This window comes from Typha latifolia, chromosome 1 (assembly GCF_019914945.1).
Source record: "Typha latifolia isolate L0001 chromosome 1, TyphaL0001v2, whole genome shotgun sequence".
Lineage (NCBI taxonomy): Eukaryota > Viridiplantae > Streptophyta > Magnoliopsida > Poales > Typhaceae > Typha > Typha latifolia.
In genome coordinates, this window is record NC_133086.1 from 8,958,562 (window position 1) to 8,976,206 (window position 17,645).

The 17,645-nt window shown below is 36.5% G+C and overlaps 1 protein-coding gene across 2 annotated transcripts; it reads left to right on the forward strand.

The window, feature by feature from the left end:
• Positions 1–6,492: 6,492 nt before the first annotated feature.
• Positions 6,493–15,149, forward strand: LOC140802715 (uncharacterized). 2 transcript variants are annotated; one of them, XM_073158276.1, is made up of 19 exons: positions 6,493–6,616; positions 7,383–7,527; positions 7,623–7,850; positions 8,295–8,381; positions 8,472–8,561; positions 8,642–8,768; positions 8,921–9,021; positions 9,122–9,290; positions 9,396–9,517; positions 10,165–10,293; positions 10,414–10,512; positions 10,601–10,658; positions 10,747–10,822; positions 10,931–11,057; positions 11,738–11,895; positions 12,650–12,722; positions 12,820–13,014; positions 13,367–13,460; positions 14,145–15,149. In XM_073158276.1, the coding sequence occupies exons 2-19, from the start codon at positions 7,453–7,455 to the stop codon at positions 15,008–15,010; spliced, it is 2,874 nt and encodes a 957-aa protein (XP_073014377.1). In that variant the 5' UTR covers positions 6,493–6,616; positions 7,383–7,452; the 3' UTR covers positions 15,011–15,149. The 2 variants fall into 2 exon arrangements, with proteins under 2 accessions (XP_073014377.1, XP_073014376.1); XM_073158275.1 differs by having other exon boundaries at positions 6,509–6,713.
• The last annotated feature ends 2,496 nt before the right edge of the window (positions 15,150–17,645 follow it).

A 17,645-nucleotide genomic window follows, 5' to 3' on the forward strand; every position in this document is an offset into this window, starting at 1 on the left:
AGAGAAGAGGCAAAAGCTACAAAATTTTCTTCGTCTTTTCCAGAATCATCATCAGATTCATCTGAGTCATCCAAAGTAACTTTCATAGCTTTACCATTCTTTTTAAGGCGATTAGGGCATTCTTGTGCTATGTGTCCAAAACCAGAACATTCAAAACATCGAACTTTATTCTCAGAATTCTTATTTTTCTTTTTAACACTGTTGTTGCTCACACCTGTATTCGAACTCACAGTATTCTTCTTTTTCACAAAGGCTTTGCTTTTCTCAAGTTTTTCAGCATTCAACTTGTTTAGCTTCCGAAAAAATTTATTAAACTTTTTGACAAACATGGCCAACATCTCAACATCTAAATCACCTTCATCATCAGACTCCTCTATATTTTGTTCAACTATGGATAGGGCAATCCCTTTGGACTTCCTCGGTTTTGAAAAACTAGACTCAAATATTTATAGATTTCCTACCAATTGTTCAACTTTCATAGAATCGATGTCCTTACTTTTCCTCAATAGCTGTAACTTTCGCCTGAAACTTCTCTGAAAGAAACCTAAGGATCTTACGAACAATTCTGTTTTCGAGAATTTTCTCTCCTAGGTTGAAACTAGAGTTGCCTATATCACTCAGTTTTGCATAAAACTCATCAAATGTCTCATTCTCCTCCATACGTAGAGTTTCAAAACTAGTAGTCAACCTCTGAAGTTTAGAAAGTTTTACAGCCATAGTTCCTTCGTGAGTAGTTTCTAAGATCGTCCAAGCTTCTTTTGCTATCTCACAAGTAGAAATTCTTCTAAATTCTTCCGAGGAAACACAACTAAAAATTGTATTTATTGCCTTGCTATTCCATCCAACTTTTTCATAGTTTGACCTATCCCATGACTCAATCAGTTTATCAGCAAGTTTATCATTCACCATGTACATTGGTGGACTCCAACCGTTCATAATGGCAAACCATACTCGTTCATCTATAGACTTCAAGTAAGCTCTCATCCTAGCTTTCCAATATCCATAATTTGATCCATCTAGGATAGGAGGTCTAATAGATGAGGGTCCATCTCTATGAAAATCCATACCTACCTGATCTCTCTCAAAGGGTGAGAGAACTTGCTCTGATACAAATTGAAAAACCCATATACACAAGTATGTATCTAAATACTAGACAATGATATTACTCGTTCGCTTAAGTAAAATTCCGTAGAAATATTAAGAACGAAAGCAGAGATGAACACCAAGATTTTAACATGGAAAAACCCAAACAGGAAAAAACCACAGATCCAAACTCGGATCAAAACCAATCACTAGAATAGTAGCAGTTACAAGATTGACCCACAAAACAACCCGTCGATCCAAATGACTTTGTTCCTCTCAGTCTTGCTCGCTAGAACCCACGATTCACTGCTTCTCGTGATTGAAGTCCAACATCAGTAGCCCTCGAGATTGATCTTTCGTCTAGATAGCCCTTAATACGAAAGATTAACTTTTGTAGATGAGTGGAACTTTGTTAGTTGAAGAACCGATGTAGCCTCAAGAAGTCTCCTTCAATAATGCTTCTTCAACAACCCTAGAGATAGGGCATCACAATCCTTATATATGATCTTCAAGATAGAGTCAAATCCAAGTCTTATCTGTACTCACGAAAGTCCAATATTTTCAAACTTCGTTGGTGCGTTCGAACGCGGCCCGGGTGCGTTCGAACGCGGCCCGGTGCGTTCGAACGCGGCCCGGGTGCGTTCGAATGCGGCCCGGGTGCGTTCAAACGCGGCCCGGGTGCGTTCGAACGACATGACTTGTTCTCAAGTGCATTCGAACGGGCCCGAGTGCGTTCAAAAGCGACAACTTGAATTCTTCAGGTTGCGTTCGAACGCGTTTGTGAACGCAACTCTTAGTCTGTGTGAACACAGTACCTGCGTTCGAACGCGTTTGTGAACGCAGCTCTTGATCTGTGTGAACGCAGTACCCGCATTCGAACGCGTTTGTGAGCGCAGCTCTCGGTTTGTGTGAACGCAAGTACCCGCGTTCGAACGCGTTTGTGAACGTGGTGTGAACTCAGCAGCTTTTTTCTAATAATTTTGCAATTATTCAAACTAGAGATAGTCTAGACTAGTATAAAGTTCATATACATGAAAAAATATACTTAGAATATTTTGTACACAATTGCCAATAATTAAAAACCTAACAATCCAGTACGATAACAAGTCAATGCATAACACAAATTTAGGTGGAATAGGAATCAAGAGAAAAATAATGCAATATAGTCTCCAATCATGTAGTCCACATATGCATACCCATGCCAATCTATCACAGCATGCATACTCATGCTACAAATCAACTGGACATAAAATTATAACGGTATAATCATCTTTAATCATCTCTATATATCATTATCATACTCGTATCCAAGATCAGCCTAATTATATGCATGATAAAATATGCTCGACTATAATCATCTCTAGATAAAGTTATATAATCATGCTGGAGGCCAAAATATACATGTACATAATATATAATTAATCATCAATTATACAAATTATAATTAATAATAATCATATTGAAGAGTATATATTATTATTAAAATAATTAATTCCTAAATAATCTATTTGCATTAATTAAGAAGGAAATACCTAAATAAATAACATAAATAAAATAAATAAATAAATAAAACACTGCCACTAGTGATGGGCTCGGCCTAGCACTATGCAGAAAGAGAAGGAGAAAAAGCCGAGGAAGAAGAAGAAGAAAGAAGAAAAAAAAGAAGGAAGAAGAAGAAGAAGAAGAAGAAGAAGAAGAAGAGAGAAAGAGGAAGGGAGGGAAGTGCGGACCCAAGTCGGCGGGGAGGGTATCGGCCGCTGCTGGCTAGCTAGCGGCCAGCCTCTCGCCGGCGACTCGGCTCTGACGAGCCCGAGCTCAGGTGTGAGCGAGAGAGAGAGAGAGAGAGAGAGAGAGAGAGACCGAGAGATATGGAGAGAGAAAGAGAGGCGGTGGATGGGGAAAAGGGCGGCGGCGCCGGAGCCTGCCGCGGCCAGCTGGCCGCAACTTATTAGCTGTGGCAGCGGCAGTGGGCGTGTGGCGCCTCACCACGCAAGCTGCTCATGCAGCTTGCAAAGGCACAAGGCCAGCCACGTCGTGCCCAAAAACTTTTTAAATTTTAATTTTAAATTTTTTTAGGGCATGTTGTTACACCGAAGCTGGATGAGGGCACGTTGAGGACATATAAATGGCTCTTGCAATGCTGTATGTGGACTGGGATGAAGAAAGCGGTGATAGGGCACGTGAAGGCGTGTGAGGTATGCTCACGGGCGAAGACTGACTCCCTCAGACCAGTAGGGTTATTACATCCTTTACCCATTCTAGAGTAAGTTTGGGAGGACATCTCCATAGATTTTATCGAGGGGTTGCCAGTAGTGTTGGGGTACTCGGTCATATTCATTGTGGTAGATAGGCTTAGCAAGTATGCTCACTTCTCAGCCCTGATGCACCCATTCTCGACGAAGATTATCGCAGAGGTACTTGTACGCAACATAGGGAAGCTCCATGGCATGCCGCACTCTATAGTATCAGATTGAGATCGGGTCTTCATTAGTGACTTCTAAACCGAGTACTTTGCGCTTTAGGGAACCTGGCTAGACCTCAATTCGGTGTACCACCCGTAGACTGATGGCCAAATCGAGGTGGTGTATCGGGTCATCGAGCAATTTATTCGCTGCTTTGTGGGTGAGCATCCCTAGAGATGGTTCGATTACGTGCCTTGGGTGGAGTGGTCTTATAATACTACTTTTCACCACTTGATATGGACCGAGCGTCAGCTACCTGATCAAGCTCGAATGCAGGAAAGCAGTCCTCACAGTTGAAAGAAAATAATATTAAAATTATTCTACCATAAACAAATAATTACAAAACTAGTTGTGGTCGATTCGTAACTTACTGATATACATTTTTGGTATTCACGCTCTTTGCACATTCTGACTGCACCTAGGGCAAAAATATGCAAAAATAGGGTGAAGGTGAAGATGACGGGTGATGGTGATGATGAGGTAAAAGAGATGATAAGGGTGATGAATTGGGTGGCACGTGGTGTTGAGGGGATAAAGATGATGGGGGAGAAGTTGGTCGAGATCCTAAGAGGGAGGGAGGACTCGATAGTTGAGAGGGATTAGAGGTAACCGGCGTCGAGATGGCACACGGCTAGGGCTTGAACAAAGAGGGAGAAGAATTACGGTAGAGAGGAAGGGAAGGGATAGAAAATCAATATTCATTCATAATTCTCCTTTAGGTTGCCATCCACATCTTAAGATGCTAACATAACAAACCAAAATGACAAATAATAATCCTAGAAACAATGAATTCTTGCCGACTGCGTTCAAACGGGGTCGAATGTATTCGAACGCGTAATTTGCATTCACCGTCAATGCGAACGTATGCAGGCATTTTCACGCGAGCGTTCAAATGGGGTCGAGTGCCTCCCACCCTCCGCGTTTGAATGCGACATACAATTTTTTTTTTTTTGAAGAAAATAACTAGAACAAAATAAGAATAGATCCCCATAAGTTGTATCCGATGACTTAGCGTGGTCTGAATCACATTGATTAAATTATAATTTGAAAATAAAGATATTATATAAAATTATACATTAAAAAAAGAGATGAAAAGAAATTGCCAGCAAGAGTTATAAAATAGGTAACACTGTACCAATAATAATTTTTAAAATATTAAACAAATAAGGGAGATAAAATTTAATATTTAAAAATAAATCATTTTTATAAGATGGTACATTGAACGCTAGAAATAAAAGAGAAAGACCCTATTGCCTTTAGATTGTTAAGAAGTTTTTTATGATTACGATAAACCTAGTTGATTTTTTATGATTATGATGAACAAATTGAAAATGTAGGATATTTATATAACCGCTTTAATTGATATAATCGATACAAAATAAATATTAATGAAAAAAAATATCCATACATGTTTAATCTAACAATATTAAATAGTAATATAAAATTAAAAGAAATTGAGAATCTAATATTTAAGGCGTGGCAACCAATCTCCTAAAGTCAACAGATGTTCTTTCCGGTAGGAATTCTCGTCGGGTACCTACAAAGTTCATCCCCATGTTTAATTTCTCTTTTGATCCAATGATGACACGACTTTGACAGATAGACCTGTTACTAAGTACTGTTTAGTCAAGTTAGAGATAAAGAAAAAGAGTAGAGAAATGTTGAGAGATAAAATATAATCTTTTTGTTGTAATTCTAAAAAATAATATCTCAAGTTGATATATATATATATATATATATATATATATATATATATATATATACTTTAGTTATTGTAGAGAACTTGGGAGGTTTTTCTCGCCTTCTATTTAATTTTTTTTATTATTATATTTTGTTTTCATAACGACTTTTTCTATATTTTAAATTTCAAAACATAGACTTTAGTTCTCTTTTTCCGACTACTTTTCAAAAAAAAAAATACAATAAAAAATAGAAACAAATCCCCAATAATACATTGACTGTGATGTCATTTGGTGAGGTTTTATTTTCTTGGACTCTTCGAACGTATACTATTCAAAGTGATAAAAGTCAATGAATCGTGGCCAACCAAAGTAGACAAACTCCTCCTCACATTCTTTTCTTCTTTTTCTCCTCTAATAGTAATGAGCATTACTTTGCCACGAGTGTACCAAAAAGATGTTTAGTTGGGCTAATTTTCTATACATGGAAAGTAGTTGGTAAGTAGGTTAGTAGGTGGCATTTAGAAATCTAGCTAGGCTTTTTTCCTTTTCGAAAAATAGGTGTAATTTTTATACTCGTTTGTCAAATAGGTGAGTTTCCAATAACGAGTATCACCTCCAAAGTAATGAATTAAGTGAAATTCCACATTGACCCGAGTATGCCTAATTATTATTGTGCCCCCACCCCCTATTAATAAATGTGAAAAATATAATACTATTCGCAAATAATTTAATTCAATTACTATTTTTGAAAGACTTATTATCTTTTCTGATTTATGTTTCTTCTCGTTCTAAACCACTTCTCTCTCGCCGCACTTTTGACTTCCAACTTGATATCTTCAACATCAGGACTATGACGATAAAAATATTAATACTTATTTTTCTTCTCTATTTTATTTTGTGTGGATTATTTGATAATAAGACAGGATTTTGACACAATGAAAATTGTGGATGATAATGTCGTTTGATGTTTTTTTTTTTCTCTGCGGAGGATTATTCGATATGGATTATTTTTTTCTTCTACGAGTTGGGAGTTATTTTTATTTTTCTTTATCTAATGAATTTGGTGAGTCACCTATTTTCCCAATAAATTTGCTTGCAAACTAAGTATACGAATCCAATCCTATCACGGCAAGCTACAGGGACTAGGCGAAGACCATCAGTTCAATGGACGGAGATGATCCGCTTGTTGGAGAACGGACGGCGAAGATCGCTTCGCTTCGAAACCGCAGTTCAACGGTCGGATTCCCACCGGCTTCACTGATTCCAGATTCTATGCGTGCCGCCAAAGTCGTGAGAAAGCTCTCCATTTTTCTTATCCCCCATTCGCACGTCTTTCCCCAAATTATTCCTCGGGAAAACCTTTGATTTCCGTCTGCCTCGAGATTTGAGGTACTTTTTTTTTCATTCCTATATACGCTCTTCCCTGGGTTTGTTCAACGAGGGACGGATCGGGCACGTCGTAATTGTGGATTGTTAACTTTGTCTGGTGAGCAATTTGATTTTGATTTGAGCTGTTTCGGGTCGAATTGGTTGGTTTTTGTGGACGAAGTCGTGCTGCATCTCTTGTAATTCCTGATTTTCCCAAGTGTTTCGAGCTATCGCGTGGTTTCAGATATTTCCTTGTGCCAGATGAGAGGGTCTCAGGAGTTTTGTCTAGCTATTGTGTATGAGGATTCAAATTCGTGTGCTTTGTTGAGGTTGAAGGAGAATTCGACAACCTTTGTCAATTCTATTTTAATTGACTGGATGCACGACGTAAATGTCGTTTGATTTGTTATGTTTATACTTTTTGAAAGTTGCATCTTCAGTTCTAAAGATGCGTTCTATTGTCATAGGATGTAACTGTGCTATTCTTGTATGTCCTTTTCACATCGTCATAAGCATTATTTGCTTATATTGTTGAAATTATCATTACTATTTTCAGCACTATTACTATTTGTTTACTGCTACACATCACTAGGTTTTATATCATTGTTCCTATACTTGTTAAGAAGTTGAAAATTTGAGTTCTAAAAACTTTGGTGGCAGCCACATTCTGCTATCATGGAATTCAGTGGATACATACCTTAGCACAAGATGCACTTAATTATTCTACTACTTCCTTATTCAATGGATTTGATAATCTATTAACTTGCCATTGATTTTGTTTGATCAGTGCTGGAGGAACTTGGTTGATCGACCAAGACAGAAATATTATATTTTTCGTATTTAAGGTTTAGCCTCTGATGGGTTGGGGAAGCATCTTAAAAAGACGCTTGAAAGTGTTCACAGCTGCATTGCTAATCTACTTGGACTATAAAGTCAGTTTGTCCTCTGCATCAAATTTTGATATTTAATGCATCATTCTATTATATCTTGTGGTGAGAAACTGTTACTTGTCTTTTTGATGCAATAGGCTGTTCAGAAGAGAGTCAATTGGAGTAAGAGAGGTAAAAAGAATTCTATGTGGGAAAAGACCCATGAACGGAATGCTAAACGTGTGCTCAACCTGATGATAGAGTTAGAAGGTTTGTGGGTAAAACTTGGTCAATATTTATCTACTCGAGCAGACGTGTTGCCGGAGGCCTACATTCGTCACCTTAAGCAGCTGCAGGACTCACTTCCTCCTCGTCCTTTAAAAGAGGTCTGATGCACTCTTCTTGAATGAAATCAATAAGCCTTTGTATATCTTCTATGCCTTAGCTATGAAGATGTTCACAAGAGAATGTTGCATGGTTATTCTATATATATTGCATGCCTTTTCTGTTAATATGATCAAAAAATGTATGTCTTTTTTTTTATTATATCTTATACTTATTATCTAGATTCCCTAATGAACTAGGTAAGCTTTCCTGTTCACTGATGGAGGTGAATACAGTCGTTGAATGATGGTTAATCAGAGAGATGGCTTAAGCAATAAACATGATAGTCAATGCTAATAATTTCTTCATTTATGCAAAGAATTATAAAATGCTGCTTGAATTCTTCAGGGATTGCTCTTCTTAGAATATGCTGGAACATTTTGCTTGACTGGTATATTGGATTTAAATTCTTCTTTACATCATCAAAATGAACTGCAATTGTACAGGTCTGCCGAACTATAGAGAAAGAGTTGGGGAAAAGTGTGAGAGATCTTTTCTCTGATTTTGTCCCTGTTCCTCTTGCAACCGCATCTGTAAGCTTTTCCTATAATTTGAAAGAAATATGATTATATGGACCTACATGTTAATACATGTTAGAGATCACTAACTACGATTAATTACAGATAGCACAAGTTCACCGTGCAACTATGAACGATGGCCAAGAGGTGGTTGTCAAAGTTCAACATGATGGAATTAAGGATATCATACTAGAGGTTTCTCCCTTGATTGTTCCAACTTGATTGCAGTAAAGTTAAAGTCCTCCAGTCATTAAATAATTGATATTGATCTTCAGGACTTAAAGAACACAAAAGCTATAATTGACTGGATTGCATGGGCGGAGCCACAATATGATTTTAATCCAATGATAGATGAATGGTGCAAAGAGGCACCTAAAGAACTCGACTTTAATCGGGAAGCAGGTATATGCTCCTTGTGCATGTAGATCAAATAGAAGATAGATTCAGGCTGTACAGAAGAGGGGTTAAGAATCTGTCATTGAATTTCCTAGCCTGATTTTCAAAGAAATATCAATGAGCTCTAATATAATTGACAATCGTCTTTTTGATTGCAGAAAATACTAGAACAGTTTCCAAAAACCTAAGCTGCAAATCCGAGCAACCAAATTTCAATGCATCTAATACTGTTGATGTAGTTCTTCCAGAAGTTATCCAGGTATAGTGATGCAATTTCCTGATTTTGCTTCAACAGTTTACTTTTTTTTTTCTTGGATGTCCGTAAATATACTCATCATACCAATATTTTCTCACAGCAGTCATCTGAGAAAGTCCTCATTTTGCAATATATGGATGGAATTCGCTTAAATGATATGGAATTGTTAGATGCATATGGTGTCGATAAACAAAAACTTGTTGAAGAGATCACACGTGCCTATGCTCATCAAATATATGTTGATGGATTTTTCAATGGTGATCCTCATCCAGGTAAGTTGAATAATGAGAGAATATATTTCACAGGGGCCTTCTACTTCTTTTATTTTGAATTGGTGATGTGAAGTTTGGATGTTTTATTGGTGGAAAATTTTCTAGGAAATTTCCTTGTGAGTAAAGAGCCACCACATCGCCCAATTTTGCTCGACTTTGGTCTTACGAAGTCAGTATCAAACTCAATGAAACAGGCTCTAGCAAAGATGTTTTTGGCATGTGCTGAGGTACTATCTCAATGGCTTTGTAAGAGAAGTTGTGCAGAATCCTTTTTGAAAAGATATAGAGAATAAAGAAAATAGAGAAGTTGTTTAAACTTTAAAGGATAATTAACTAATTATTTTTCTGGAATAATTTGCTTTTTATTTGGAGGCGTACCTTTCTACACTATGCCCATTGCAATAATCATAATAAGGCACCACAGAAGTGCTTACAAAGTAATCAAGAAGTAGTTCTCTGCAAATTGTGTCCTAGATGCCCTACTGTTAATCTCTTGCAACTGCACTTTTGTGCATTAATTGCATACTTCTAATTCACTGTTCAGGAAAACCTAGATGTCCCATGTAAGGATATTGACTATCAGCCAAGGCATATGATAGTATTTGTCGTAGAGAGTAGGTGATTACAAAATTGAGGTTTCTAACATCAACGGTATGATCATGTGCAACTGTGCATACCTAGTTTATTAGAAATTTAGAACTGGAAGGACTAAGAAGCACAACTAATGAAAACTTATAAAGGAATCTCTTTCAGGAGTAAGTCCATTTGGCCAAAATTTGAATTATGTCACAGTATTACTATTTATCTAACATTTTCTTTTTCTATAATTATTTCGCTTGTCCTACAAGTAGTATTTGACAATAATAACATGTAGGGGGACCAAGTGGCGCTGCTGTCTGCATTTGCTGAGATGGGACTCAAGTTGCGTCTTGATATGCCAGATCTGGCTATGGACATTACAACAGTTCTCTTTCGTTCTTCAACGCTAGCAAATGAAGCACAAGTTAGGCCGCATCATCTTGCTTCATTTTTTCACTATTAACTTTTCCTTCTTGTATCTATTTTCTAACAGAATTCCTTAGGATCCCGTGTAGATAACTTGCTAACATTGTCTGCTCATCAGGAAAGCTTAAAATCTTTGGCTGGTGAAAGAGAAAAGAATATGAAAATCATTCAAGAAAAGATGAATATGAACAAGAAGGAAGTCCAACGCTTCAACCCTGTAAGTCCTATTGCAATCCAATTATGTAATTATGTTGTTTCCAGTAGACTGGAAGAAGATAATAATACTTGTTTAATGCATGAATCAGGTGGATGCTTTTCCTGGTGATGCAGTTATTTTTATGAGAGTGCTTAATCTTCTTCGAGGTTTCCATCGAATTTTTTCAATTTCTTTGTTAAATGGAAGTTATAAAGTCTAAACTTGATATGATATCAGTTGTTTGTTCTTCTTTAGGGCTTTCAGCTACACTAAATGTTAGAATAAACTATCTGGACATCATGAGACCATTTGCTGAATCAACTTTGCAGGGGTGAGGAAATAACACCCTCAAATCTCTCTCTTACTCTGACAGTATAATATAATTTGCCTTATATCGATTTACATGTTTGCTTCTATATATGTATTTCACGGACATCAGAAACATCAGAAACGGAACAGTCGCAACTGTACAATGGATTCATGATTCACCAGTTCACTCTGATGTAGAGGCTAAGCTGAGGCAACTTCTAGTTGATTTGGGAACTGACAAAATACTTGGAATACAAGTAAGTTTAGTTAATATATAGATTACTATGAATTCTTGCATTTACTTTTCTGTTGTTATTGATAAGTTGTAATCATTTTCCTTGTACAATAATCTCAATGATAAGATACAGTCAATATAACTGTGAGGATGAGCTGCTCCTGTCTGCAACAATATTTAACAAGAAGAAGAAGAAGAATCGAGCCATTGATTCTAAATATTTAAGACCTTCAATAGGGATCTTCTTTTGTCATATAAGTGTTATCCCATATTTTGTGTTCCAACATTAATTTTTCTCTTTCGCTACCTTTTAAGGTTGCTCCATTTGAAAAAATTACTTCTCCAGGTATGTGATCTTCATCAGGTATGTCCAATATAACCTCAAGTATGGAGAGGTTACAATATGTGGTGCTATTTTATCACATTATCTAAAATGAAGAGAGAGGAGATGATAGAGGCAGGACCACTAAAGTCCCTAATACACTCTCACTAATGCTGTCTTTTTAAGAAATGTTTGGATTTCCCACTGACCATATGAATATATTTTCATGAAGTTTGTGAAGGTAGATTCACTTAAATATGTCTCAGTATTGTCCTTTATATTATTGAGATGGAACTGTGACATAATTTGAGATCCATGTTCTGTTAAGTGTTAAATGTAATATACTTCTTTTGTATTATGATATTTTTAACATTTTGCAGGTATGTGCTTACAAAGATGGGAGAGTCATAATAGATACTTCCTGTGGTGTGCTAGGGAAATACGATCCACGGCCTGTTCAACCTGATACCCTTTTTCCAGTTTTCTCTGTGACGAAAGGGATCACTGCTGGACTAGTACATTGGCTTGTAGACAAGGGGTGAGATACTATCTTTGATGCATTCAGTATTTATTTTTAGAATATAGAGAACTATCACATTTTTCATGTATTCTTAATAACTCTGATTAATATTGACAGCGATTTAATACTATCCATACTTTGCTTAACCTTGTGCTACACTGAGACTATACCTGTTCATTTTTATTGCTTTTATCTTCGTCTTTTTGCTTAGTGACAAACTGACAATATGTTCTCTGGTGTTCTTGCACTTCCTCACGAGCCCATTGCAACTAAGTTTTCCTATTTCATCTAGATATGTATATTTGCACCTTGTGAATATTAACCTTGTGTTCATTCACTTCATCGTCTTGTTCTATGAGACATACAATCTCTTATATTTTGATTAGCTGCATAAGTGCATAATCGATCAAGATTGCTGATATCATTATGTACTCATACTGTATATATTAAAGATATGACACTCACACAGGCACACACACACACACCATTCTCTGTGAGCTTGCAAATGTTACATTTTTTATTTTCCTAGTTGCATAAAGTGTATTGGTTGTTGCAACCAAGAGTTTTACTCTTAAGATCTTGTTTTCATTTTTTGAGGACCCAGAGCAAAACATAACTACCTTCTGATCACCGTGGTACTTCTCCTAACACCAGCTAGATCATTTTAATTGTACATCATTCTTTTGTTGGATTAGTGTGCTTCTATCTTTGTCCTGATCTCAATAATATGTTGTATATTGCAAGAATCATAAGTGGCTGTAATGTCTTGCAGGAAACTCAAGCTTGAAGAAACCATTGCCAATATATGGCCAAATTTTGGAAGCAATAAAAAGGAACTAATAAATGTAAATAAACTCTCTGGATCTTTTAGTGCTCCAAACTACCGTCAGTTTCTCAAGATTGTGTTCTAGATATATTCTTTACTTATTTTTTCTACTGTAGGTCCATCATGTCCTTAATCACACGTCGGGTTTGCACAATGCAATGGCTGATGTGATGAAGGATAATCCTTTATTGTTGTGTGACTGGGAAGCATCTCTAAGCCAAATAGCCAATTCCATTCCTGAGACAGAACCCGGTTCTCAACAGCTTTATCATTACTTGTCTTTTGGATGGCTCTGCGGTGGTGTTATTGAGGTACAGTATGTTCCTTATCTGGCAATACTACAAATGGGGAAAATTTAGCTTCTACATCTGCATAACAATGTTTAGCTCATTCATGACAGGTTAGTATTTATTTTGTATATGACTAAGGTAAGTAGAGTGACAGATATCCATCTATAAGAAACACAAAGCGGAAGTTCCAATAGAATCCAAACTGTCCTTTAGCTGGGAATAAATGTTTGTGGGAACATGAAACGGATTATTCCATCTCTTATTGTGATTTTGTTTCCTTGGTTTCTCTTTCTACTCATTATATTTCCTGCTCTATAATTTTCAATCTTGATAAGTAGATTCAACTACATTTTACTGACTTTTTTTATAACAGTATGCATCTGGAAAGAAGTTTCAAGAAGTATTAGAAGAAGCTATTGTTCATCCTCTTAATGTTGAAGGCGAGTTATACATTGGCATTCCTCCAGGCATGTATAACAATTCTTTTTCTTTCAAAATTTATATAACATTTAGATTACCTGAATCATGCCAGACAGATCTGTAACGAGGTTATAGCATCATATAAATGGAAGTAATTTTTCTTGCCTTTGTGACTTTCTCCTACCTATTTACAAAGTCGAGAAAGATCAGGCACAAGTCATTTCTCTTTTTTAGCAGGACTTTATGAGCTTCATCTATAAATCGGTCTTTTGATTCGTAACGCTATGGTTACTATCTATCTTTGACTTGTAAGACTATAGCTACTATTATTTCAGACTTTCACAGCAAGGTCCCCATGTTGTTATGCTTTTTCAAAATCCAAAGCTACATGCAAGGACTAGCAAGCTCCTTTCTTATAAGCAACTCTTTTAAACTTTTACTTATCTCGTGGTTTATATGTGACTTACCAATGAAATATTAATTAGTTTGCTTCATTATTTGTTCATGATGCTTCCCATATTTGCTCTCTGCTTTGTCATCCAGCTTTTGAAATTTCTGTCTGGACAAACAAAATTTATGGATATCTAAAATTATATGATTACTTTTGTGGTTCTTTCTTGTCCTCTTTCCATGGTTCGCATAATTACCTTGTCTTCACGTAATTAAACGATTATGATGTAGAATTGTATTTCTTAATATATTGGAAATGCTGACTTTAGATACTGTTCCAGGTGTTGAATCTCGGCTGGCGACGCTTACTATCGACATAGAAGATGTGCAGAAGCTCTCAGGAATCAGACCACCATCACACATGCCGGCAACCCCTCCACAGACTAACATAGCACAGATGGCAGCTGGCCTCCCTGTCCTCTTCAACACACTAGACATGCGTCGTGCCATACTTCCAGCAGCCAATGGCCACTGCTCAGCACGTGCTCTTGCTCGGTACTACGGGGCTCTTGCTACCGGAGGCTCTATTCCTCCTCCACATTCACCCGACTCCAAGCCGCCCCTTGGTAGCCACATGCATATTCCAAAGTTTCCAACATCAAAACTGAAGAAGAAAAGGAATGGCAAGGGAATAGCCGATCTCGAAACAGACGGTAACAAGGAAACTAATGACATTGTTAGCTTTTCCAGCAGAAGAGGTTACAGTGCTGGCGATAATACAAGTTCTGCTAATGATAAGGGGTATATCCTTGTAGATATTACTGATGGAGATGCTAACAGCAGTTCACAGAGAATCTTTAGCAATCCTAAGATAGTTGATGCATTCATGGGAGCTGGTGATTACTCAAACTTGATACTTCCAAATGGAAAATTTGGGCTAGGATTTAGGAGGTTTAGCACAACAGGCGGTAAAGTGACCAGTTTTGGCCATTCTGGGATTGGCGGATCCACGGGTTTTTGTGACGTGGATCATAATTTCTCAATTGCAGTGACTGTGAATAAGATGTCACTTGGAGGTGTCACCAGGAGTATCATCCAATTGGTGTGCTCTGAGCTGAATATACCTCTTCCAGATGAGTTCTCCACGTTTGGGGAGAAGGGACCTGACATGCAGCTGAATCTGGGACCTGGCACAGGTGTTGTGTGAGCCTGAGCAGCTATTTTTTTGTCTTGTTTACCCTATATAACTGCATATTTAACAATTCTTCATTTCACAGAGTTACATTTTGTTACAGAAAACTTACATATATACAAGTGAAGAAATAAAAGCACACAATTTTCTCTTATGCGGTTTGAGTCTTCTGGTTTATGAATGAGGCAATACATTTTATTGTTGTCACTTATCTTTGCTAGGTTATATATATATATATATATATATATTATGGTATATGAATTATGCCAATCACTGTACATGCTTGGCTTGAAATTAGTTACAGCCTGAAAAGATTGATCAAGCGCCACTAATTGAAATTCTAAGTTTGACTCAAGCCTAAAATGAGCTTGAGCGGCTTGATTATTTTGACAGCCCTAGCACAACCGAATTGTTTGAGGCTCATATTAATGATGGAGGCCGCTTACGTTATGCCTTAACTGTTTCAGTACTTGTTAAGGATCCAAATTCTATTATTGGATTTCTCCATCTGTATTTGTTTTCTTAAGGATCCAATTCTATTAATGTGAATTAATAAGATGAATGCTATTCTAGTTAATTTTGTTTCTTAAGAACTACATCTCATTAAGTAGTTTGGCACTAAGATGGCCATTTTTCAGAAAGGAGTAAATAGTATACATACAAGATAACAAGAATTAGCTCCCTTCCTAGCACCCTAGAAGTTTAAGATTCACTCTTAAACCTGAATTTTGATCTAACGACAAGAGGTGAATGTACTTTCATCTTTTCAAGAAAATGAACTGAAATGGTGTAATGCTGAAGTTTTTTCAAAGAAAATTCTAGCATTTTGCTCGTTTGAATTATCGAACTATCTGCTATATATGAATCTATTGGAAAGGAAACTCATTATATGCATGCTTCTTTTGTATAATAGAATTTTAGAAAGTTGAATGTTTTCTATGTCAAACTCAAACTGCAGTATAAATGACTGAAACTGTCTAAAGTTGCGTTTATCTAAAATTTGTCCAATAGACAAAAGTATTTTCCTTGAAAAAATAGTCAGATATCTAAGACATGCGTAAATAAAGTTCTCAAATTCTAACATCTCCAAGACTAATTCTAAAAAGCTGGTTAGTGTAAATAATAGAGACTCAAAACTTTCCAGACTAAATTTGCTGACAAAAATTTTGATCTAGATATCAAAAATGAAACCTTCTATTCACCATTGCTTGAGACGATATTCATACATAAGCATCAAAACCACAGAGGATTTGCATTCTAGGATTTCCTTTGACCGTAATAATTTCAGTGCAAACTTGCATAACATGGTTTTACTTAGATGAACAAAAATATGCCAAAAATAAAAACTATAATTGTATCTGGATTTCTCCCCTACTTTTTTCTCGAGAAAAGAAGAAACAGGTAGAAGTCAGAGCATATATGTAAATAACTGAGCAAAAAGTAAACATTAAAGAGAAGAATTTATACACACACATATACATATATATAATCTTGGAATTCCTCCTTCTGAGTGTCTTTTTCGTTGTTTGAGAGAAGTGGAAAACTTGCAGCTGAGATTCCAACTTAGGATCTCTCCTACCATATAAATATTTTTAGTCATTTGAGCACTATCTCATTAGCTTTCTTATATTTTCATTTCTGGGCATTAATGAGCGAGCTAAGTGGCATCAATGAGCCGAACATGAGCGAGCTGATCTTACTCATGTTTAACTCAGAATTAAGTTTATGAAGCTCGAACACGAGTCAAGCTGAAATTCTAGCTTGTGTTTGTGAAATATCAAAACCTCTAAATACACGTGTATACCGCATGGTTAAATCTCCCCACGTGGTGCATCACATGACCTGTAATTAATATGTTTCCACAAGGCACATAGAAATATAGGTTCATACCATAAATGATCTCAAGCAAAATATGAGTCCGGATACAAGTTTCACAGGCCACAACAAACCTTCAAAGATACACATCTGAAATACAACTTCAATCATAATACCCTCGCAGGGGCTCAATACAACTAATAGAAATAACCATAAATAAAGTAAAAGCAGCTACTCCTCGCTACCCGCACCTGCTTTTCCCAACTCTGAAATGATGCCACCAAGAGGTAGTGAGCTCACAGCCCAGTGAGTAGAATCTATATAATCTATAATAATAAAATCACAAGTGCATATTTCAATGCATGCCTATAGTTGCTAACAATAGGATAAGCTTATTTAAGTGACTTATAATGAGTTACTAAATCAATGCAACCGATATAGACTACACGACACTATCCTGAAATATGCTAACTCCTAATCATATCAGGATAAGTATACACAAGTATAAAGCTTGATACAATCTCTTATTTATACAAATCTCAATCGTAGCATTCACATATTATGCTTAGAAGTAAAAGGAGTAGTTTTTCTCATATTCATGCAAGTCAAGGAGGGTTAGTCATCACATGCTCACCAAGGCATTAATCATGATTTGTCATAGCTCACCGAGCCATTTATCACATAATTTAGATATTCTCCAGAAGTTATCCATCACATAATCTATCATCTCATATATCGAGGAGGAATACATACACATCTAGCGGTAATATCACACAAGCGGCCATCAGACGAAGGACTCCGGTCATAGACACATATCTCACTATCTTAAATCATC